At 41.7% G+C, this 25,850-nt stretch overlaps 1 protein-coding gene across 1 annotated transcript in view; it reads left to right on the top strand.

Moving 5' to 3' along the window:
* The first annotated feature begins 1,231 nt into the window (after positions 1–1,231).
* The window catches only part of LOC308121772 (vacuole membrane protein 1-like), a 59,332-nt gene continuing 34,713 nt past the window's right edge, over positions 1,232–25,850 (top strand). The window contains exons 1-5 of the mRNA XM_080483235.1: positions 1,232–1,451; positions 1,603–1,741; positions 7,482–7,572; positions 8,708–8,818; positions 23,004–23,228. Of these exons, the coding sequence (XP_080339361.1) occupies positions 1,373–1,451; positions 1,603–1,741; positions 7,482–7,572; positions 8,708–8,818; positions 23,004–23,228 (645 nt within the window). The 5' untranslated portion in view covers positions 1,232–1,372. The remainder of the gene's footprint in view (positions 1,452–1,602; positions 1,742–7,481; positions 7,573–8,707; positions 8,819–23,003; positions 23,229–25,850) is intronic.

Raw genomic sequence — 25,850 nt, 5'->3', positions numbered from 1 at the left:
TGTGTGTGTGTGTGAGTGTGTGTGTGTGTGTGTTCAGTGTTCAGTTTCTTATTGTCCCCTTGCGTTCGAGTTACTCAACAGGTCTGGGTTGTTTTGGTAGATGGGATTGCGCAATCCAAGCAGAGCTGTGCTACTATGTCTCAGACAAGCAGAAGTGCTGTTATGAAACTGTTCAGTAGGATGTGAACAACACGCCGAAGCCTTAATAACCAAAGGAACACTTCATATAATAATGCACATGTTTTTGTCAGAAGTGAGCAGGATGTTGTTTTGATGGCTCTCATCATGTGTTGAGATGCTTTTGTTAAACACACACAGCACACGTAGTTACGTGTGTCCTTGATCTTTAAAAGCTGTGTTGTGAAGATTTTGTTTGCACCTTTCAGTCTGTAGTACCATACTGAAACGCACCAACAACCTCATTAAGTTCTTTGGAACAAGATCAAAACAAACTCAACCCACTTGTTGGATTCGCAGCTACGCTTTGGTTCTTTGGGCAGGTAAATCAGAAATGTCACTGCCCCTCAAATGACGCATCTAAAGCAAAAAAAAACAAACTGCAAGTTTAAAGTGATATCATTTCCTACTCTAACACCGGGGCAGCTTCTGTAGCCTCAACACCAAGTGAGTGAAAGTGCATGGAAACAGGAGCCAGAGGCCCAGACCTCAGGCACAGGATAGAGGGATTAAGCCACGTGTGTGTGTGTGTGTGTGTGTGTGTGTGTGTGTGTGTGTGTGTGTGTGTGTGTGTGTGTGTGTGTGTGTGTGTGTGTGTGTGTGTGTGTGTGTGTGTGTGTGTGTGTGTGTGTGTGCGAACTGGCAATTCCACCAGATGGTGCGTTACATACCTCAGTGTCAGAGTCCCCATCTCGCTGCTCCCTGGCAGATTCCTGAGGCTCTGTAGTGATACACTCACATGCTTGTTGGCATGTGAGTGAAGGTGCGCTGATGTCCTCTCAGTAAACGCAAGAAAGAAACAAAAAGCTGGAGCTTACCTGACATTTCTGAGGACATGACATAATATCACAGTTTGTTAGTCCTCTGATTACCAGGGAAGAAGGTGCATTTACAGAAAGATAAACAAGCTTTGCATGTGCACGCAGTACCAACACAGGTGCTAATTAAAGTACTCATTAGGTCATGTACAGGCCTGATTGGGTTACCAGTAATCTGCAAGATGCTGGAGAAGGCAAACACCGGCTGGTCAGCTGGTGTGTGGGAGTGTGTATTTAGTGTTTGGGAGGGCTTTTGCATGTGGAGTTACTTTTTGTTCTGGATTTGAGAATCTGTGTGCACGATGCCCCGCTGAAAGATTTTTTTTGCTTGTTTGCTTGTTTGTTTGTACCAGCAGAAGTCATTAAAGGTGGACAACATGGCAGAGTGCGGGGCCCAAGGTGAAGTAATAAAGAGACGTCCAAGTGCCAAAGAAGTGCTGAATGGAGAGCTGACAGGTACGGACAATTAACACAAGATGGTTCGTATACAGTACAACTGAATAAAAAAAAACATACTACACCTATTCTAAGGCGAGAAAAAAAAACACTCTTAATTCCTAATGTGTTCATTTGTGTATGCTCTTCATGTGTGTTTCTCCATGAACAGACTCGGAGTTTCCCATGGACGAAAGGAAGCAGGAGGACAGGGAAGAGCATGAGGCCCTGGTGTTGTGGAAAAAGCCTGTCCAAACACTCTACTACTTCACTCTGGAGCTGCTCATCACCCTTAAATCATGGATAAGCAGGTGAGGATACAAGTCATACTTCATACAGCAACTTTCTGAACTCAAAGAGCTGTTGTCCACCTCTGTGTGAAGATGTATGTGAAATCATCAATACATCTTTGACTGTACTGAAGGTCAATTGACAATACGATGTTGGAAAAATAAGCCAAATGGAAATTGGACAGACTTTAAACTTTGAACTTAAAAAAGAACACGTTTCACTTTGGCTGAGTTCAACTGAGGCATTTTTAAAATTTCCATTCCAACTAGCTCCATTATATATAGCTGTTTTTGGTAAACAGGAGTGAATTCCTGAATGTATTTTGGTAAAACTGAGTTACTGTGAGAGTGCAATTAATAAGAATACCAACCAGCATACAGTTGCAATAGGTCACCAAAAAAATACATGACCAATAATGAAATCATGCTGCCCGAACAATGGCTTACATCAGCTGAGGTCAAGTATTGTGTAAACAAAATAGAAAGAAACATGCTACTGTTTAGAATCAGAGCCCTCGCTATTGGACATTTGAGTTTTTTTTATTCTCTTAGTTTAAAGTTCAGAAGCAGTAAGATTCGAGGGCAGGCCTTTCTGAATATCGCTCAAAGCATGATTCCATTTCAATTCAATTTCAATTCAATTTTATTTCTTTTGCACCGAATACAACACAGTCATCCCACAACACCTTTGCAGAAAAAAACAACAATTCCACAGACGTAAATCCACTCAGTGTAGATGTGCACTATGGTCTTAGAGAGTGAGATATTCCACTGGGTTGAAATTATTTTTACTCAGTTGAATTGAATCATGGTCATTAAATTCACCCTTCAAACACAGGAATTGTGATTTATTTATTTATTTATTTTTACATTTTGTTCAACTCTCAGCCTTTCTGTGTTCAGCACTGTGGACCTACCAGCTTATGAGTAAAATTGTATAAACTTGAAAAGGGTAATTAAACGACTCCAGCAGTTTATAATGTGTAACGGCAACCGCGCACTTGGTAATATTGCTAAGAACATAACAGGAGGTGAAACTGATAAAGCCACTTATTATTCCATTGATCCCATCATAGAGGGTTAGGGTTAGGGTTAGGGTTAGGGTTAGGGTTAGGGTTAGGGTTAGGGTTAGGGTTAGGGTTAGGGTTAGGGTTAGGAAAACACACTATATGGTGGCTGTAAAAGAAAAAAAAAAATCACACATGACTAGAACCAAAACACTAACATAAGGTGAAGTTGTTTATCAACATGACATTCATTTTTTTTTTTTGTCCGTCAAATTCTCCATGCTGAACAGCACGTCTTTTTACACACCTCGTAATCCCTGCCAACACCGAGAGCCCAGAAGAAGGTCAGGGTGTTCTCTCTGGTTGGGGGGGGGGGGGGTTAAGAACTCTGTGGTTGAGCGTGTCAGGACAACGTGTTTATTTTCTAAACTACAAGAGGATGTGGTGAGCCGCAAGCACCACGAGCAGCGTTCTGACGGAGAGAAGCTGCTATCCACCAACACTCAAAACACATGGCGCTGCTGCCGCTGCAGGGCCTGACATGCGAACACATCGGGGCTTTGTCTACCAGCATACAGAGAATTCTATCCTGAATGAATTAGAAGTGCTTTATAATGTACAGCATGTGTGCAGGGAGGCCCCCGGGGCAGCATACTGTCCAGTATTGTGGCTCTACGCTTGTTTTACATCTAATGTAAATGGCTTGTGAAACAGCGAGAGGATTGGGGGGTTGGGTGGTGGGGGTGGGCGGTTTGGGGGGGGGGTCAGTGTAAAGGACTTATTTTGTAAGAAATTATTACGGTCAATTTAATGCTAATCCCACACTCATAAACCAGAAGCTCAACAGAAGTGTGACACTGTTGCTGCCCTGGATGCGCAAATTACTTTTGTTAATTTGTGAGCCAGAAGGACCCGTTTGTCATAAAGTCGTAAAAGTTATTACTGTACTAGAAGCATTCCTCCATCAAGAAGCACTTTTCAGTCATTCATCTGGATTAGGCGTGCTGCTCATTTGGACATTTAAGCGAATGGCTCTTTGAGACCACCAGTAAGAAACGTTGCATTAGAATAACTTGGATATTAAATAATCCATAAACTACATTTGCTCCTCACACTGTTCCATGTTTTATTTCGTCTTGATGATACTTCTGCTACAGTAAAGTTACACATTATTGATATGAAGAAAGCAAAACGTTTGACAAATAGGTAATTAAATGTTAGTGGAAGGAAGAAACATTGCATAAACAAGTTAACCATTGGCAATTAATGTTTACAACAGAAGAAGAAATACTCCCTTTGATGGAAAAGAATAATAATAAGGAGATAATTGCACAGCTTTGTGAGAGGGGATTTTTTTTAATGCACGAGAAAATGTTTGTTTAATAACTTTGTTATTTTTTTTCTCAATAAAAACTGAAGTTGATAAGTGAATAGAATCAATCAAAACAGACGTAAATTGGTTTAGTCTTTTAAAGACGTGTGTTTGAGGGGAACTGGTGACTAAACGACCCCCGGGTGCCAACGCGGGAGTGTGTGACTGTTTGTCTCTGTGTGTTTGCCCTGTGATGGACTGTGGCCTGTACATGATGTACCCTGCCTGGCCTATAGTCAGCTCGGATTGACTCAAGCACCCTGTGACTCAGACATAGATAAAACTGTTTGAAACATGACTGGATGGACAAAATCTTCATCTGGGCGTTTGTGTTTATATTTAACACAAAGATTTAGTCTATCAGTTGGCGTGTGACATTAGCATTAATCAATGTAAGACGTAGCTTCTTGAAAGTTAATGTTCACTTCTTTATAAAGTGGTAGATAAGAATTAAGTGGCATTGAGTTTTTTTAACTTAAACTAATACAATAAATGGGCCAAGAACAAAATATAACTAACAAAAAACGGACATATCATCTGAAGGTATAGCAGTTGTAGGGATGTATTACATGATGCTTTGAGTTTCAGGATTGTCAATAGTAGTCACGTCATCTTTCACTTTCAAATCACAGGAAGTTTAGCACTGAGAAGAAAAAAATAGAACAACCTGCAGCTCTGCATGACAAAGGCAACGCATGGCGTGAGAGCCTGAGTTTAGAGTTAAACATGCAGGTTTCATGCTCAGTGAGAGACAGTCCTGTAATGTGCACAATGCAGAGCTGTATTATTGCAGTGTTATGTGAGACATTAGCTGAGCCTGCAGCACTGTGTAGCTCAGTGCTGAGGCAGGCGGAGGATCATGAGAGGCCATATTGGTACTCCCATAACATCAGGCCGCTGTTAACAGGCATGCAGAATGACCTGAAGGAGAGCCAAGCCAAGATGGTGATGTTCTTTATGCAGAATATAACACCTTATTAAGGCGCAAAGCCAAACTTGAAATCAATTGGCAGGACATCATATTTCTTTTGTGCAGAATTCCAGTCGACTAAGGCCAAAAAATACAGTCCGAGTTCATGTATAGTCACTTCACCGTGGTGTCAAAGTTGTCATGAAATAATCCATCCATCCATCCATCCATCCATCCATCCATCCAAAATAAATAGAATCGTTTTAATTTTATTCACTTATTTTATTGATTACGTTCCTGAAATTAGAAATTCAAATGCTTTATATTTTTACATAAAAATTTCTACGAGACAAACAGTGATGCGTACAAGCTGTTATAAGTATTTCAAAATAAACAAGGAAATCATGTAATGTTTCATAATAATCCTTTCATTCTCATGCTTGTACCATATTTTTTTTTTTACTGTATATTAGTGTGTTTTTTCATTAATTCAGAGACATTTGTGTCAACATTTGGGATCACACACTTTACAGCCACATTAGTAACTTGCATTCATATAGCAATCATCAGTCTGAAGTCATCTGAAATTTACTGGTGAGGACGAATGGTGAAAATACTACTACTACTCCTACTACTACTACTACTACTACTACTACTACTAATAATAATAATAATAATAATAATAATAATGATAATAATAATAATAATAATTCATAATTCCACTGTATAATCAAAGGTTTTGTAAAGAATTAATGATTAATCATTGTGTTCAGTCATGGTTTATTGATTTTATTTCATTCTTTGAATGAGTGAATTAATGACTAATTACATCAGCTACTTTAAATGTATTGGATCTATTTGAGTTAAAAAATAATTTTCAGTTAGGGGGCTCAACTGCAGCGGTCCCGCGGGAGTTGCACTTTTCTGCACTCAAGCAAAACTCGTCGTAACATCTCTTCTTGCGAGAAGAGCATTTATGAACTCATAAAAAACCAGAAGAAAAGAGCAACAAATAAGGCTGAGATAAACTATGAAGAAACAGGAAGCTCTTATAGAGGTAAGTAAACGTTTATCTGGGAATTTGTCGCATTTACAAGATAAGCAAACAATCTTTTGCTTATGTTGATGCTAACAGCTAGCATGGGGGACGTGAAGAAGACAGCAAATGTTTTCATGTACAAGAATAACAACTAGTCATATCGGTTATTGGAACCATTTCAAAGGTAGTGCTTCTGTCCTGCAGTCTTCTGTTGAATTCAATTAATTTGATGAGTTTACACTTGACTGGGTGATAAATACCATAAATCAGGGGTGTTACAGTCATTTTAGTTGAAAGGCCAAATGCTGCCCCCACTTTGGTCCTCTGTGAGTCAGATCACTAAAATGAAAGCTAATTTATTAATGATTAATTTATGAATTACCACATTTCCAAATGTTTTTCCTTTGTTATAGAGAAAATAATTGGGTATCCATAAAAAATATTATTAAATATATTTTCAAAAGACCTGAAAAAAACTCAACAACAACACAATAATCATGCCATTTTTAACAATATCTCAACCTGTCACATGGAGTTGAAGGTATGTTCTGCATATATTTAACATTTTGTCATTGTCTTTCATTATCAGTGTGTGTCTTCAGGTTAAAATCTGACATTCTATATATGTTTTACAAATTGACATTATCACACTTTTCTATTTTGCAAGTAATAGTTAGTTTGGACGTCGTTTTCAGAACATTGCCATGTGAACATGAGACTTTTTTGGAACCTTAATAATGCCTCCTGCTATAAAAGTCAGGGAAAAGTCCTGCTTGCATGTTTTTACAAACTCACCCTTACACTCACACACATATTATTTCATCAGTTAAGGTAGCTGGTTTTCCAAATGTAAGACAAGCCAAAGAAAATGAATTAAAACCAGATATTTCTACTGAAATAGTCAATGTTTTTCTTATTTTAACACTTTTTCGTGGTCTTTATCAGACCCTCTGGGTGGCTGGTTTTGCCCGTGACTCCCTTCCTCCATCAGCTTCCCTTGTATGAAATTCCATTTTTGTTTTCATGCCTTCGTGGGACTTTGAGGTGGTCCACCGTATTCTTTTTAATGTCCCTGAAATCTTGCCCCCCTGCCAGGATTTTAATGGCGTGAAGGTAAAAGCCGAATTCATGGCAGAGCTGTTGCACTGGGTCGCATTAGACTGCGCAGGTGTTCCTAACGCGGCGCTAGGTGAGCGTATGAGCGCTGCATTGCGCCCACATCTGTTTCACTTTTTACCTCCAATCAGCGACGACCAGTGAGGACTTGCAGCGGCGGGACTTGTTTTCCAGCAGATGTCTCTCTCTTCTTTTTTCTGACACACTCTCACCCACGCTTTCCCGTAATTTCTTGCGTTCTAACTTTCTCCTCCCCACTCGCATGTCGTCTTTCACTTCTGCCCACTTCACCACTATCTCCTGTCCTCATCACCCAGGCTCTGGCAGCAGAGACAGACTGTGTTCGGCCTGCTGATCCTGCTTATCCTCTTCGTCATTGCCTACCGTATTGAAGGAGCGCACCAGAAGGTGACTGCATGCTTTAACATCTGTTTAGAATTGTGCCGTGATGCTGTGAGAGGTCAGTGAATGTACAGGGCTGCTCCTGCTCCACTTGCTCGCTTTAGTCCGTTTTCCATTCAATGAGATCTTGTGTCATCGCATGCCTGATCAGATCTGTTTTTAGTAGGAATCTGGGACAGAGCACATACCTCACATTTGCTTGATTACTGTAAACTCTTTTATCCATTGGGGATTGTATTGGAGTCATGCAGTTGAACCACAAGAGGCTGTGCTCTATAAATGACTACCCCCCCCCCCTCCCTTTTCTTCCTGACAGGAACTGTAGTAGTCTGAAACCTTATGCTGTCATAAAACAGTTTTTTTTCCTCCCCTGCATTTATATGTCAAGTTGTGTAATCATTTCTCAGCAACTACACGTAACAATCTCCAATAGCTGGCACTCCACTTCCCAGCAGTGTGGCAGTGAGGAGAAGTGGAGAGTACATGCTGTTTTTGTTTTGCTGGGTTTCCTGGGAAGTAGAGTTTTAGGTCAAAGCCCCCCTCCCCCTTCACTCCTCTGCCTCCTTTACCCCTCAGTCCCCTCCCTGCTTCCCGTAATCTGCACACTCCATATTTCCTCCCGAAAAACAACCTGTCTTTGTCACAATGAGTGTTAATGAGGCGATAGATGGAGTGATAGTGGCGGATGAGCAGGAGGACAGTGAGGAGGAGAGCTCTTGCCTCAAACTTCTTTCCCTCTCTCTCTCTCTCTCTCTCTCTCTCTCTCTCTCTCTCTCTTGCTCTCTCTCTCTCTTTGCAAGTTGTGTAAGAGTTTGGCTGCCACCAAAAAGAATAATGGTGCTGTTCTTCTGTCAGTGTGCTGAACACTCTTTCCCTACGGCTCTCTCCTCCACACTCAACAACAACTTCTGTCTCTAAAGACTTCTCTCTTCCTCTTCCTCCACCACTCACTTGCCCTCTCCCACCCTTTTTAAAGTGCCCTCTGTTGTTGCACACTTTCACTCTCGTACCTTCTCTCACTCTGCCTCAGTCTCTCCCTCTCCCTCCCCTCCCTCCTTCCTCGCCCCCCCCTTGTTTTGCTCACACTCTATGCATGTGTCTCTGCCATGTGGTTGACCGTCCCTCTCTCTGGCCCCTGCAGTATGTGCGCTACATGGAGAAGAAGACGCTGTGGTGCGCCTACTGGGTCGGCCTGGGCATCCTCTCCTCCGTGGGCCTCGGCACCGGCCTGCACACCTTCCTCCTCTACCTGGTAAGACGGCACGAGTCCTGACGGCCACGCTCTCACGCTGCCGTCAGCCACTCGTGCCTGTGCACATTTCTGACTGGGCTCCAACTCGCACCACAGCAGTGGATGATAGTGGCGGAGTGACGCAGGTCTTAAAAGGGGCTGTGTTGATGCTGTTGTTAAGTTGTTGCCAGGGGTTTGACAAGATAGTTATTGAAAGCTTTTTTTTTTTCTTTTTTCTTTTTTTAATTTGGTATTCTCAGTTGCATATGTGAGCGTGTCAGTACGGGTTTGCGAGCGCGTGCATTTCAGAGCGGGGCGGAGATGAATAGACTCCGTGGTAGCCGCACTGTTTTGACAGGCAGTCCAGGAACAATCGCACTCACTGACCCCTCTGACTGAGTGCACATGAGGATAAAAACATCCCCCCCTTTCTCTCTCTCTCTGAGCTCTTTCCCCTTCTTGCTCCCCACTGTGTCGCTCACTCTCACTTTCTCTCCTTTTTTTTTTTTTAAATGTCTCTTCTTCTCTCTTTCCTTGTTTGTGTGTGGGGATGTTCGCTGGGTCGGTACTACTGATCAGACCAGGGTCCCAAAACATCTGCTTGTCTTCACTGCTCAGAGTCCATCTGTCAACAGGGGAGTCCACTGTCACACTTGTTTGCCCTTGCCCAATGGAGCTGAACTAGAAACCTTCCTTGAAGTGTGTGTCCTCCATTCCACTGGGGTTTTTTTTATTTTTTTTAAGCCAAACTTTAGCCCTCCAAAATGTAATTTGAGAGATTTTTCTTTTTCCTGGCTTAGTGGCGCAGATCTTATTTATTTAGATTTTTTTTTTTTACTGGAAGGATGTCACCATCTAGTGAGCGTGGCTGCTACTGCAGGTTTTGGTGTCATTGAGTTCACGACAGAACTTGGTGCTCTTTAGCTGGAGCTGCTGTCGTGCATTTTTTACAGAGTTGGACTGATAATGGCCCGTGAGGGTCGATCCTGGTGCTGATAGTTAGGGGTCTTAATCAATCACTGATCCATTTCTGCATTTTCAGAGATTTTTCTAATAAAGATGTTTCATTTTATCACATGGCTTCACCAAAATCACATGTGAGTGGATGGAAATGCTTCTTTGGTTTAAGGTTAATGAGTTTCAACTACAAACACTGCTTCTTAGACAGTTGAATTGTTTTATTTGACGACGAGGTTAATGAGTGACTCAAAAGTTGCTCTCAAGTGTGAATTTGTCTCCGTCTGTCCGTCCCTCTCTGTGTTTGCCCTTTGATGGACTGGTGACCCGTCCAGGATGCCCTCTGCCTTCACCACATAGTCCGCTGGGATCAAGTCCAACCAACCCCACTAAAATAAGTTGGATAAAGTCGGTTTTTGGCAGATATGCAATTAAATGCGTAGCCTCGTGTTGACCCGAGTTGTTATTCTAACCTTGTTTATGTAAGATCTCATATTGGCTTCCTTTATTCAACAGAGGCGCAAGCCAGGAGCTCAAAAACATTGCAGCTCCTTTCCTGTCGAATCTACATTCTTCAGTGATTCTTGTTCATTTCTGTGTCCTGATAACACATTTCTTGTTTCTGTCAGCGAAGATGTGTCGCTCTATTTTTAGGATCTGGGACTCTGTGAGCGATTGTAACTGGAACAAACAAGTTCGGCACACTCACTAAGAAGTCTTAACACTTTTCTTCCCTGTCCGTCAGACTTCGCTGTGATGGTGAAGAAAATAATTGTTGGGAGTGAGGAGCTGGAGTGAGTGTGTTTACAGAGAACACAGACACAAAATGCTCTTTCGCTGGTTTACTCAGTGCACTGCCGTAGACTTGCACCTACTCCCGGGAGAAAGCATTGTGTAATATGTCATTGAGTTCGGCACCAAGCTGCATGATGGGAAACTGACCTGAGAGCAGATCTCGGGCAGCGAGTATCATTGATTAGTATTGATTTCCTGACCTGGAGAACATTATTGGCAGCAGCTTTGCTAACTCATTCCAGATTTAGTACATTTTTACACACAGACACGCTGTCACATGAGTCACCGTGTGCCTTAACAAGTATGTGTGTGGACTGTGAGAGAAACTTACACTCAGGCACAGAGAGAACATGCAAACTGAAAACTAGAAGACCACTGTAATTAGTTGACGGTAATCCACTTTGCAGCTATACAAGAATTATATTAAAAAATCATAAACCAGGGGTGTCAATAGATGTAAAATAGAGCCATAATCAGCTTTAAATTGACATTTTAATGTTTTTATTTGTTGTGGCGCAGAGTATACCTGATGAAAAAGTCCATATTTTATGCAAAAACCAAACAATTACTATGCGAAATAATTACAACAATCTCAACATAAAGCTAATTTTAATGAAAGTTCTGGTGCTAAATACTGTGAAAAGTCCAAAAGACTGTTGCTGTTGCATTTTGCATGTTTTTACAAACTTGACTGCGTGACTTTCAGCCTAATGCTAGTTTGCGATCTTTCATGGCAGCATCACTGATATCTCAACTCAGGTCTCAGTTTTGTGTTTTGTCCACTACACTTAAGAAATTTCCTCAAAAAAATCTATGTTTTCTTTGAAGTTTTTACAATTTTGGCCTGATTGGAGCCTCTTGTGGAGCAATTTTGGCCAACAGGCCTCGTATTTAACACCTCTGCTATAAGCCATAACAGTTTTCTGTATTGATTTACACAAGCCCGTTCTTGTCATTTTAGTTTTTTATCACTATATTTCAAATTTTAATCCTTATGAAATCATGTAAAGATGTGCTAGTGGGCTCTGGGAAATCAAATAATCGTCTGAGTCAAAAATAATACTGTATATTGGAATTACTATGATTATGAAGATGTGATTAATAAATGTAAAGCTTGTTTTTGTGTGAACAGTGTTTTTAAAGAACCTCGTTCCTTCGTCTTAAAGGTCAGTAGAGGGTGCCAGTGATCTTCAGATGTCAGTAACTCAGAGTCGTCAGTGTTGAGTAACACAGTACAATACCTGAAATAGGTTATTGGGTCAATATGTTGAGATCAGGTAATAACATTGTGTTGTCTGTGCTCCAGAAAACAGAAGAGTGGCAGATGTGTGGATTTAGAGAGCGGATGTTTGAAACTGTGCTTCATATTTTGGCTTTTTGCACTTTCTGCAAGGTGTAGTCATTTCTATAAGATCTAACATGAAATTTTCCAATCAGTTATAGAAAACATGAGATCCAGATCCCTTTGTGTAATTCCTGATGCTGACCTTGAAAGTCTTAAACAAGATGCTTTGTAAGAAGTGAACATCACACATCACACATTACAAACAGAACCCGGTTGTTGCGTCTGTTTGAAGTGTCACACTTCAGCAGTATTGTGGGGCCACCAGCAGAGGGGGCTGTGGAGCCGGCGACTGGCAGAACGTCCTGGCGGATGAATCTGGAGCAGAAGTGGCAGCTCTCCTGTCCCCTGACATGAGCAATTGGTGCCCTGCATCTCCTCTCTGTGTCCGCAGCCTGCTGGGACGGCGGGGGATCATTGTACAGGGTTCAGGGCTGGTTAATGGAGAAAGATAAAACGCTGCAGCTCAGGCATAGAAAAGGAAGAAGAAGAAGAAGGAGAAGAAAAAAAAGGCCCACTTGGCACATCATCAAGTGTATTTTATCCAGCTGCTCTGAGAGAGGAGGTAGTGGGCGGGTGCTTACAATACACACCATGAAAACAATGAAATCACGCAGGAACGGGAGAGAGATCTCATTTCGGCAGGGCCCTGCGGAGGCGAGGATTAGTGCTCACATTCCCGGAGTCCTGCACCTGTGCATCGATCTGCTGTAATGACTGTCAAGATCACAAGTACGAGTGGGATCGGAGATCATTCACACATTCTTTTTTTCTTTTTGGAGCACTTGTTGTGGGGCGACAACTGGTGTCACTGCTCTCATAAATCCTCTTTTAACTGAAAAAAGGGTGAGCAGTGAGTGTGACTCTTGAAAGCTGTAAATATTTTAGAAGAGAGCTCATCTGAGTCACCCACCATTAAATTACTCTCGGTAATGGCCGTTGCCATTAAGTCATTATGGGCAGCATGAAAATTGTCGAGCTCGACGTTAAAATCAACAGAAACAAAGAATTAAAGTCATTATAATTGGAGCCGCGCATGTTGCTGTTTACATAATAGCAAATCTGTTTAGTTTTTCTTTCTCTCGCCCCCTTCACGTGGATTAGTTTTTAAGTAAGAGGTGTACATGATATCCTCACATTAGCATGCATGTCAGCAGTCACTGGGAAAAAAACCCCAAAACAACGTCTTAGCTTGTTTGCATTTGATTTATGATTTATAGCGCCATGTTTTCCACCAGTAGTTTTTACTAATTTCCACATTCCACAAGATGGTTTTTGTTGAATATACAGGGCAAGCTCTCTTATTAGTTTTGGGTTGTATGTTATTACTAGTAGAACAGCTTGATTTCGATCATTGAATTCTGTCAGACACCGAGACCTCAAAGTTGTTTTGCTCGATACAATGGACTCACGTATTCACTGTAAGTTTAGAGTTTTTGAGATGGACTTATTCAGAGTAATGCAAATCAAAGATACGACGCAATAGATCAATTGAAGAGCTAAAATTAACTTACAGACTATGAATATAACAGTAAAGGACCAGATAAAATCAAACTGATTAGGCAAACTGTCTGGTGGATTATTATATGGCTCTGTGTTATTTCTTTTTATGATAAAGAAAAGAAATAAGTAGATAGAAAAAATATTTATTGAATAAATGACAACTGGTCTGAAATGTTAAGTAAGCTTCAGTGATAATCCATAAGTCTAACAGTGCCCAACTGATTCAACAATCTATGAAGATCTACAAGAAATCTTATAGAAAGTCTCAAACTTCTACTGTAGATCCTGACAACTAGATCTTATATTGTGAAAAAGATTAGTGGTAAAAGCTGCATTCTACCCAAATTATACTGAAAAGGTCAGTGGCTCATGTAAAAATGTACGTCAGTGGCATTAGTATGTTATTTATAATATCATGTTTGTCTTAAAACATAGTGAAAAATAATAAACATCACTTTATTTATAGTAAGATATTCAAATCTAACCTAGTATCAGGAAATGCAGTGTGTGCGTGTGTGTGTGTGTTTTGCATGACATCATCAGAAGTTTTCCACTGCCTTCATTGTCACTCACTGGGTTGTGATAAGAGTCACCAGTGATGAAGACTGATGAAGACTCTTCAGAAAAGTGCTGAGTTCACTCTTGACTGCTGAGGACAACGTTGAGATTATTGTAACTTTCCAATGCATGTTCAAACAATCGTGACTCAGCGCAGCATAACCGCTCCTCTGTTCTCCAAAGAGAGAAGTGATACCTCGCATGCTACCCAGAACATGAGTGACACATCCAGATCAGGTTCAGCATTTGTTTGAAAAGCTGAAAAGCTCCTCTTGAGTCACCGCTGGCCGGCTGTAACGGATCTCACACTTTAACCTGAAACACCTCTTAAATTCAATTTGAGGCCTTTCATTTTTAACTACATCTAGATAGTGTGTCAGAACTTTATCGCGTGGGGCGGCCGGATTACACACATACTATAAAGATAGCTTGGTTAGAAATTTTACACTGAGCTGCAGCTGTGAAAGGAATTGGCCGAGTTTCGATTCAAATACAGAATGGGTTTTACTTCAAATGGCAAAAACAAAAAAAAAAGAGGGGGGGGGGTGGGGGGGGGAGCACAAATGCTTTCATTCATGATTATATTTTTATTTTTTTTATTGTTTTACCCAATTAAGTTTCTCCCTTCTAAGGTTTGGAGACATAAATTTGTCCGAACATCTTGTGACTTACTCGTCTTCACCAAACCCCTTAAAGAGGAATGCCAGCGATGCCAGAGATGTGTGTGTGTGTGTGTGTGTGTGTGTGTGTGTGTGTGTGTGTGTGTGTGTGTGTGTGTGTGTGTGTGTGTGTGTGTGTGTGTGTGTGTGTGTGTGTGTGTGTGTGTGTGTGTGTGTGTGTGTGTGTGTGTGTGTGTGTGTGTGTTCTCAGTCTTAACTGTCACACTTCAGCCATCCGAAGCATGTGTCTGCCGGTGTGTCAGCGGGCCTGAGAATAGTGCTCATACCGAGTACAATAAGCGTTCGGCCTGACACGCACACACACACACACACACACACACACACACACACACGGAGGAAACCAAGTGGGCTTAGTGTGGAATGGCACCAGCAACCCTCCCAGAACAAACCAAAATGCTGCGTGACCTCTGCAGTTGTTGCTTTTTATTCCTCTCTTCTTCTGTATCCAAACTTGTGTCATGGAAGTCTGCCGTATACGTCATTTAGTGCTTTGCTGTTCACGGAGCGCATCACCCACTGGATTTGTGCATCTTCCTTTTTAGTACTTTCAGTGAAGGTTTGTAAAGACCACTATTTCACTGTAGTATTGGATAATTAAAGCACATTTAACCAATATATTGATATTTGCACATCACATTTGATTGTGAAATCAAAATCACATTTGAGGCCTCAGCTCAATAATAGGCACAAATTTGATAGATATGTATTTCCCGCACTGGCAGTCTTTCCAGGTCATAGTCTCACAGTCTCATAGTCAGCTGGGTTTGGCTCCACCGCCCCGCTGTCCTGAACTGGAAAGTGGAAAAGAAAATGGCTGGATAGATGCCTGCCTGTCACAAAACAGGAAAATCCGTGACGATAGAGGCAGCATGCTGTCTTAAAATAAGAGTAGAACATATTTAGTTGTTTTTTTTTTTTTTAAATGAAATACAAATGTTCAAATGTGAGAAACCTTAACCAAGCAACTTAACCTCAAAAATAATATTATTATTATCAAAATACTTCAAAGTTGTTGCCAATTACCACAAATCAGTTCCATTGTTTTCTGCTTAGGATTATACACAGAAAAATCTAATAGACATATGAATGTAAAAAAAATATTAAATAATTTGTGTCTTCAGTAAAAACTCAATTTAAAGATTACATTTCACTTCAATTACAAGTTGAATTCTCTGCACCTATATGTGTTTTTTAGTCACAAAGCAATATATATATATACATTATAGAGGAACATTTTAATAATTTATTGAATGAATCATACCCCTTTTTTTTATGCATTGAAAATGCGGTATTATCAGACAGTGATGTCAGGAATCCGTTGCACAGTCGGAGGTCCGACTGAGTGCGTCTGAACATGAAGTCATATGGGAAAAGCACATGGATAAATCACCAGGACCAACCCCTACAATTTGTGTGTGCGTTGTGTGTCTTTGTGTGCATGTACGTACTTACCACCCACTTGTAAATACCCCCCCCCCCCCCGCTCCACCGCTGGCCTCGGTCCAGCGTTCCACTACCTCCCTCCGAGATGCCGACCGGGGCTTCGCCATAACGAACTAACCTCTAATGTTTGTCCTACTTTACCTCCAGCAGTCTCCCACTGTATGAAGTGGTGAGCAGGTTCCGCGAGCCGGACCATGTCTAATGTGCTCAAATGGCCCTTGACAACCACAGCGACCTGTTAATGACTGGACCGTCCTGTGGTTGTGGTCTCTGAGAAACTGGTCAGTTTCTGGTCACCCATTAATGTCTGGTATGGGCTGCAGCAGTGAATACATTATGCCGGGAACTAACAAGCCGGGTGCGCGCCGTGACTGGGTGACTGGGACCGTTATGGCGTGCGTTGGCGAAGGTTTCACATGTCTAAACACATTGAAGCTTGGAAAGGGATAAAGAGACAAAAACAAGACTTCACTCTGCTTGTTCGGCCTCCCGGAGGGGGATATTTAAAGTTTAGTTGGATGACATTTTTGACCTCACAATAAACCTGTATGTCAGCCAGCATGTTCATATACTGAGGAATGTTTCCAAAGCAAATGCATACATTATACGGGAGGTGTCAAAATAATTTTATTTGAGAGATCCCATACACCCCAATTTGATCTTGAGTGATCCAGTCCAGTCAAATGGGCTTTAAATACAACCGTTTTAAAAACTGTACACTTTTAGAAAACAGTTGGAACATATTGGAGTGCAACCTCAACATAGAACCATTTTTAATGTGTGTTTAAATTTTGGCTTTTGTGCTGACGCTGCTTTGTCAGTAGTTTATGAAACGGAACCAAAAACGGAAACTGCCACTGAAAATGCAACTTTTTGGAAACGGCTCCCAAAGTGGAACTTTTGGAAAATTCTCGGACTTCGTCTTCGTAGATAAAGGGAAAAATGCAACACACAACAGCACGCACTAGTGGCCCGACTGTGTAACTACACAGTATTCAGCATTTCTGCCATTTCCGTGTAAACGGACATTGCTTTCAAAACGTTGACACGTAAACGAAAAACTTTTCTCAAACAGAACTCCAACAATTATGAGCTTATACTTAAAACGTTAAACTGGGCCTAAAAGAACCAAGAATAAAATCTCCGGTCTTAAAAAAAAGAACCTAATTTGAAAGCAGAGGATGAAGTCTTGTAGCCATGATTTTGGATTTTACTGCCGTGTTTATCTTCAAAGTAATTTAAAAGTCAGATTTTCTGTTTCTTTTTGTTCTCAGCTGTAGTTTGTGGGTCCGACAATGTGAAAAGATAATCTCAGGCTGTCTGTGGTAGCCCCAATGTGCTGTCAACTGCTGTCACCGTATTCTGCCACAGTTTAATGTAACACCACATTTCAATCCATGAACAAACGTTTCACCACAGTTGCCTATTTTTTTTTTTTTTGTGAGAAAGCCAAAATCGCAGTTTGTAACTGCTTTAAAAATGAATTAGTGTCACATTTGCATCTGTGTATACTGTTACACTATTACAGACAGTATATTAAAATGCAGTGTGAAAAGTTCAGCAATATGTCAAGACTACAACAAAAGCTGTTATATATTAACACATTTTATTGTGAGACTTTCTCACACGGAAACTCAGTTATGGTTAAGTGTAAAGTGCTGCAACATAAAATACGACGGCCATAAATTTGAAATGTGTCACATTGCAGGGTACTTCATCGTCATCGCCTTCTTTCATCTCCACCGTTTCATGATAAATGCCGTCAACACTGAGAATATCTCGTGATGACCAACAGCCTTTGCATTTTTCTGGCATTGTCTGAAGGATCCGGCCATTGGCGGAAAATGTTGGGGTAACTCGGCCTCTGGCTGTGACATTATGTTATGACTGTGTGCGTTTGTGTGTGCGTGCGTTACTGGAAGCAACAGTTGCGCCGGGATCCTCGCGATCGCACACAAAAGGAGGCATTGTTTCATATGTCGAGCGTTAAACAATTCAATACGATAATTGCAGTGATGCTGGATGCTGTGGACAACAGTCAGCGGCCAGCCAGCCAGCCAGCCAGCCAGCAGTCACCGCCGAACTCATACACACTCGCACACACACTGGGAGGGAGCGCTTTTCTTCTCGTGTGCGTCAGCAGCTGGTCAACATGCAGTCGTTACCAAAGGCTCCTTCTGATTCTGAATAGATATCAAAGTCATTTACCAAAATGCATTTCGTGTCAGTTCAGTCGTCAGGGCCTCCAAATCGCGGCGTAGAAGCTGAATCCTTTTTCCTGATGCACTGATTTCCTGAAAGTTACACTTCAATAATACCACATTTCAGTGTATCGCACAGGAAATGAAACATTTTTCAGGCAAATTTTCTTTGAAATTAGAAATACAAACTTAAGTTGTGTTTATTTCCCAGGGTGAGTTTTAAATATCATTCTGATTTAGTTTTGAATTTAAACCTGATTCTTTTTGATACTAATATTCCACTGATGATCTGCGTTGTCCTCGCATCAATATGATCTACATCAGTGTTTATAAACCTTTCCCTTGAGGGACGCAAATTTTTAACAATGTAAAGTTAGTTTTTTGCTTTTGACGGATTCATCTTTCTGTTTCGCTGCCAATTTTTCTCCCGCTGCTCACTTTGCAAGCTTATGTTTGTCTGTATTGCAGACAGGATGCTCACATTCAACACGCTCGTATCCTTCATGGCATTTCAAAACTTTTAAACGGTAATTTCTTAAAAAAAATCATTTTGGAATAAATGATACACTTTTAAATGTAAATGCTTAAACTTTTAAAGTTTTGGGACATGAATAAATTTAATGGGACTCACCTATTTTTAAAACTCAAGAGCGATTTACAACCCTAAACTACATCAGTAAAAAGGAGTCATGATCAACTGAGGAAAATAGAAATATGCAAAGATTAAAAAGATTTAAAATAACTAATAGGTTTTACATTTCCAAAAGGAATAGGAGAGACAGCGCTCTTATATTTTCTCTGTTTAAAATGTATTCAAATCATACATATTCCTACTGACCATACATATTTACTATTAGAAACAAAAATTTCACAAATATTTGGTAATCATGCACAATTCAGGTGCTCTTGATTTTTTTTTTTGTTACATAAAGAAACAGCTGTAAATTTCCACTGTTCATACTTAGAATAGAATAAAATAGAATCTAGGGCTCGACCGATATGGATTTTTTGGGGGGCCGATGCCAATTCTGATAGGAAGAGGAAATATAACAATTCCGATTACCGTTATATATCGGCCAGCTAAACGTGTTGGGGCGACATGTCAATAAGTAATGACGTGCGTCGAAGCGTCTCATGAAAGATGGCGGCGTCCGGTCAATGTATTCAGCAGCGATAAAACCAATGATGGAGAACGAGCTCAGATATCAGTCAAGCGTGACTGACGCTATGATGTACGTCTTGGGAAATGGAGAAACTCCCTGAGCTCTGGTTTATTTCGCAAACTAGTTAACTTACCGTTGGCGTGAACCACTCGGTTTTATAAATGCATTGTCGGCTTTTCACTCTGCTGTGGGGATGAATGGACTGTGACATGAAAGGAGTCAGAGCGCCCTCTACTGGATACGTAACACAAGCACATCAGAAAAACAGAATTCCCATTTTATTCGTGAAAAAAGTGTGAAAGTCGCCGTCAGTCGGCCAAATGACCAGTTATTCTCTAATGGCTATAATCAACCGATTAAATTGGCCGGCCGATTAATCTGTCGGGGCCCTAATAGAATCTTTTTGTTGTCTTGTAAAAGTAATTGAAAATCCGGTTCCGAGGAGTGTGTATCCCACTTCAGGCGTCTCTCCCTGCAGAATGCCAACTTTGCTACCTAGATTGTGAAACTCGTCAAAGATAGAAACTTTTGCCGCATTGTCGTGTCTCCAAACTTCATCGTCGTTAGGGTGACATCAGTATGCAAACAGAGAGCTTTTCCACACTCTTGTTTGTAGTACACAGTGTGGAACAATGAGGTCAGAAAGAACAAAGACTTCCCTCGCTTATAATCACCTGCCTGCACCTTGTCCTGACGTGATGTCCGTATATGTGTCAGTGAAGGGAGGCGCGACGTGAAGAAGTTACCTGGATTTGGTGGGCCGGGTTGAGGTAGTCGTAGCGCTGAGTCACGCAGCCGACATGAAGGAACTGGACTTGTGTGTAAGGTGAGAAGCAGTGACACAGCAACGAAGCCAGTGGGAGGGAGAACAGGTACTCCGAGTCACGCAACGCCACTGTGTGTGTTTGGTAAACACACTTTATCTGAGGCAGAGCCAGAAGGTGTGAACAAGGAAAATATAGAGTGTGTTTTTTTTTTTTGCTGTACACACAAGTGTGTGTGTGAGAGGGCAGGAGGGAGGATTTAAGCTTGAGGAGTGTCCAGACTGACTGGGGCAATGGTGGGAGTTTCTTGATGTCACGCTCTGCTAATGCTTCTCTAATTATGTTGTGTTAAGATGTGTGAGAATCACACCATTATTTTTAAGTCCTTAATGTGTTTTTTGGTCCCAAATGTATGTCATCTGAAGGGAGTGTGCAGTGTTTCAAGAGGAGACAATGCTATATCCTGTTGCCTCACTGTCCTGTCCTCCCACGTCCCGTCCTGTCCCGTCCTGCCTTGTCCCATGCAGCTCCGGAACTTGCAGCCACGCCCCGCATTTGCCAGATTGCTTTGGCTCTGAATTGCGCAATGCCAAACTGCCCCCGTGCGTCACTGGCGTCACCCTTCCCACACAGTTGCACGTATGATCGCAAACTTTTTGAATAGGCTGAAGTCGCTCCTTCGCAATATGAGGTCCTGCCTTTATTTGCTAATAGAGATTGTTTGATCATCGCTTATTCACAGCCATCTAGGTAAACATTCAACGTGCAACATGAGGTCTTACAGAGGAAGTGTAATATCACATGACCTGGCTTTGCTCACTGGCTCTCATTCATCATGAATCTCAATCGTTGTGCTCTCGGGGGACAATATTACTGTTACAAACGAGTCAGCGTAGAATTCTCAACGGTAGTTTATCTAAATAGTTTCCACATTCCTGTGAAGCAAGAAACGTTGATTACTTCAGCGTTCTTTCTAAAAACATTTTTTAATGTAATTTTTTTTTCTGCAGATTGATGGCTTTTTGATATTTGTTTTGACTAAAAGTGGAAATAAGAATGCTTATTACTCAAGAATGCAACTCAAATGACAAACTATTGAATCTCTTCATCTGACATCTGAAGTTGAGTTGAATTTCTTTTTATGAGGATTGTCAATTGATTGTGATTTTTAATTGTTATTTTTTGACCCTATTTACACAATATTTTCAAGTGAAAAGGCAAAACTTTCTTTGCATTTTGGGTGTCCGTTTACAAAACTCGGAGTCACTGAAAATGCAGCTTTTTGAAAACACCACTAGTGGTCCGACATGAAAACTACATTATTTTCTGCCGTTTCCGTGTGAACGGATGTCATTTTCAAAATGTTGTTGTGTTTTCTGAAACAAAAACCATATTTGCACTTTGTATGTTGTTGCGTCAACAACGGTCCCAGTGTTATAGCAGATAGTCCAAAGGTAGTGGTTTTATTAAAATAAACCAAACGTGGTCACCTGCCGAACTTGAAGCTTAACAGAAAAACGTTCCAACAACAGTGTTGTACAATAGAGGGAGTTACAATATCCATCTATCCATTTACCTTTTAAACCTCTTTCTTCAACTTAGGGTCAGGGGCTGCTGGAGCTGAGCGACCATGGGCGAAATTAGGGTACAGCTTGGATGTCTAACGGGTTATTCATTCTCCGTCTCAATGAAGTGAACAACAGTCCTTATGTAGCAACTTAATCATTTCATAAAAAAAATGCTAAACACATGAAAGACGTTTCATTTCATTAGTTCCCAACAGACGCACCAGACGACAAACCTTTTGTTTGGTTTGAATTGATAAATAAATGACAGATGTGTGAAGAGGATCAGACCTTTTCAAAGGCCTCAGGTCTACGTGTGCACAGTCACACACGGAAAGGGCTTGAATTGAGAACTGGCTGCTCATCCATGTATGCAGCACCGGGCACATGGCTCTCATCTGGCAACCGTGGAGTGAACGAGGCTTATAAAGCTCTTGCTAATGAAACACTACATTTATCGCTTTCTTATGGGGCCCCCCTGAAAAGTGGAGGGTGGAACATTTTGCAGGTTGCTTTGGCCCTGCGTCAAAATAACACTCGTCTCTGGCACATATAAAGGAAATGTATATTTTCGTGAAGTGCCACCCCATGATGCAGCAGGTCCTCCACCACTGAGAGCCAGTGGAGCAGGTTCAACTCTTCTTGAACTGACTTGCCATAAAACAACTGTTGTAGCGCTCAACGAATTGTGTTTCCGGCATTAATTGTTTCATGGTTGTAAGAATACACTTGCAGGAAAAACCCGGTGAGTTGCCAAAAATCCAACCACAGCTTCAGATTAGATTGATCTTATAAAATGCACAACAGCCTTAAAAAGCTTCAACTCAAGTGGTTTTTCTTTCCCTTAACTGGCAGTGTGTCACTTCTGGAGAAGACCGTCCAGATATGGATCAGATGGAAAGTTGATCTAATTATACAGATCAGGTGGTTTTGATGCTCCACCTTTTGCTTTCTGTCATTTGCATTCGGGGCCTTCCGAGTTAACGCTTTGATCCTCAAAAGCCTCTCTTATTCCGTTTGCATAATGCAATGAGAAAAGCTGCGCAAACATGTTTTTTGTTTTTTTTTCTTTCTAACTAATCTATTGTGAAAAAGGAGAATAAACTAAATTCTGTATGTGACTCATTTCTGTCACTTTCAAAGGGATCTTCCTCTGACTCAGAATATGTCCAACAGGTGTATTTACTCCCACTTTCTTTCTTCTCCACCTTCCTCTCTTTCTGTCTTCCCTTCAGGGACCACACATAGCGTCGGTTACCCTCGCGGCCTACGAATGTGGCTCTGTGGATTTCCCCGAGCCCCCCTATCCAGACCAAATCATCTGCCCCACGCAGGAGGCAGCAACGCCAGGCTCTGACGTAGAGCAGGTGAGCATGGAGGCCGCGGGGGCCGCCGCCCTCCAGGGGAGCGTCTCTCTGTGGACCATCATCTCCAAAGTCCGTCTGGAGGCCTGTATGTGGGTGAGTGGCTGTCACAGATTGTAGATTTTGCTCGAAGACCAAAAGAAAAATCGGTTTCAAGTTCAAGTAGGGTCGTTGCAGAATTTTGTGCAGAATCAAGAGAAATAGCGTTTTCTTGTCACGTTTGGAGTTTTTAGCCACAAAATGTTGTTGTTTGTCAGGTGAAAAGCTCATAAATGTTTAAAACTTCACACAAGCATCATACAATGTTAACAACAAGTGTTAACATTGCCATACTTAACATGGAATTCAAAGAATTCACTTTTTGATTCATTTGCAGAAACGACACAGTCACGCTAAAAAAACGGGCAGCAAATGTATTCATCGATAACTCGTACTGCTTGGAAACTCCGCCCCCTTTACAACGAATTTCCCCTCAGCAGCGTTGAAGGTTTCACACCTCTAACCAAACCCCGAGAGACCACCACCGCAGATCTGACATTTTTTTCCAGTGCCGAAACCGATAAAAATATTGCTTCTCTATAATAAAATCAACTGTAAAAGGAGGTTTTTCAAATTCATTATGTCATATTTTCTGTTTAAAGTTGGGTGTTTGACAAAGAGCAGCCCTCTGTACTTGGCTCGGTTCTGCTTAGATCAGGCTTCTCGTGGTTTATCAATGACTCACACGTGTCTCGGGCTAAAACCACTGACAGTGGCAAAGGACACGTGTGACCCGAGCACACTCCATTCGTGGCTTTCCTGTAACTTTTGTCCACTTTTCTCATCAGATTACTTCTATTTTCTCACATCGATGAAAGGGCAGACCTGCCAAAGAGCAAGAAAGGAGAACTCTGTCACAGACGCACTCTGTGTGACTTTTATTGCTCTTTGTTATCAGTTTCGCTGTTCGTCAGAATGTGGAAGGTGCTGAACCGAGGGGGAAACACATGTCCTTTAGAGGAACCAGACCGAACACGACTTCTACCATTCAAGCTTCCTCACTGCTGCAGTTCGTTAATGATCCATGCACACATTAACACATGTTCACTTTAACAAATCCAAAATTGGGACCATGCGCAGCAGCACTTCAGTCACTTCCTTACACACATCACTATATTTAAATAAGATCCTCTTACTGATAGTATTTAAACATTAATACGAGACATATCATATTAGTTTAATTGTCCCCCCCTGGGCGATGTTGTGATTGTATCTCCAAGTGAAGCAGTTTGCATGTTTGCCTGAGTTAGTTCATCTGGTTTTAGCATGGAGTCAGATACCTGGTGAGACGAGCTGCAGTCTCTGGCTAGCACCGTCACCATGGTAGTGATATCCGCGTCTGAGGGTGTGTCCGTGCCGCCCAATCCCCTTTGGCTTCACCAGCACAGCCTGGCAGCGCCTCGGCGGGCCAAGGGTTGTCGGCTCTACGGTTGGGAGACACCTGTTGCTTCCACGGTTTCAAAGCCAGCGTTTCCCCTCCTCCTGCCAGGCCTCCCTCCTTATGGCGACACTGGTGATGAGACGTTCCCCCTCCATGCCCTCCTCCTCCCTTTTTTTTTTTTTTTTTTTTCCCACTCCCTCCCGGAGCTGCTCCGTCCACCAGGTCTCTCGAGTGCCCCACTTCAAACACCACCACTGTGCAGGTGGACGCAAATTCATTGTCCCGTACACAAACACACACACACACACACACACACACACACACACACACACACACACACAAACACAGGCAGAGCCACTGAATGGAGCAGCTGCCAGGGAGATTAAGACACGTCTCTATTATGAGCGTAAACTGGCAGATTTCATCAAAGACTGCAGTGTTAACAAGAGAACAGGGTGTCCAGATTAAAGATGCAGTCTGCCAGGTTTGGGAATAGCACCGCCTCCCAAGAACGATTGTTTGGGCTTGTTGTCGCTGCCATGGTTGCTAACTACCCACTAATCATCTTCTGGCTGAGCCATTCAGCAACATACGAGTAATGTGCCTGCGATTAGTTAGTTATGTTCTTCTGGGACAGAGATGGAAGTTGGGATTTGTGTGCAGACCACTAAACTCAGGGGCAAAAAAATATTAATTCATTGTTTTACCACTGCCTGTACGTTTTAGGCTGTTATGGATACGCTGAGGCTTGAAATCATCCATTTGTCGTCTGTAATTGTAACTTACTCCTAACTATATCTTCTCATGCCCCCCCCCCCCCCCCCCCCCCCCCCCTCCACCCATTCTCTCCCCCAGTGCCTGGAAACATTAAAGTAATGAGCTGTGAGCAACTCCAAAAACACTGCATTTCTTGGCGGCTGTTTTCATTGTGTTAATTAAGTCTGTAACCCTCTCCCCTCACTCCTCCCACTCCTACCTCTTTCTCATGTTTTTTGGCGAATGAACTTGGTGAACCAACCCCAAGTGCAGAGGATTTATTTCCCTCAAATCACTTCCGTTTTCTTCCCGTTAAGCCCCCCTTCAATCACACAGGCTCCAGCGCTTTATGGCTACAAGCTCCTTTTGATGTGTGGATATTGATGTCTTCATTACTTCGTTACCATCCGAGCACATGATGTCTTATTGACAAAAATGTAATCTTCCCAAAAAAAAACAACCAAGGAAAAAAAAAAAAGTTTCAATCCACATATCGAGAGTAAACTGTAACTGAGCAGTTTTTTTATGTCTTTTAAGCAACA

This window comes from Lipophrys pholis, assembly GCF_963383615.2.
Source record: "Lipophrys pholis genome assembly, chromosome: 16".
Taxonomy (NCBI): domain Eukaryota; kingdom Metazoa; phylum Chordata; class Actinopteri; order Blenniiformes; family Blenniidae; genus Lipophrys; species Lipophrys pholis.
Note: the sequence above shows the minus strand (reverse complement) of the source record. Positions and strands in the feature narration are given on the sequence as shown.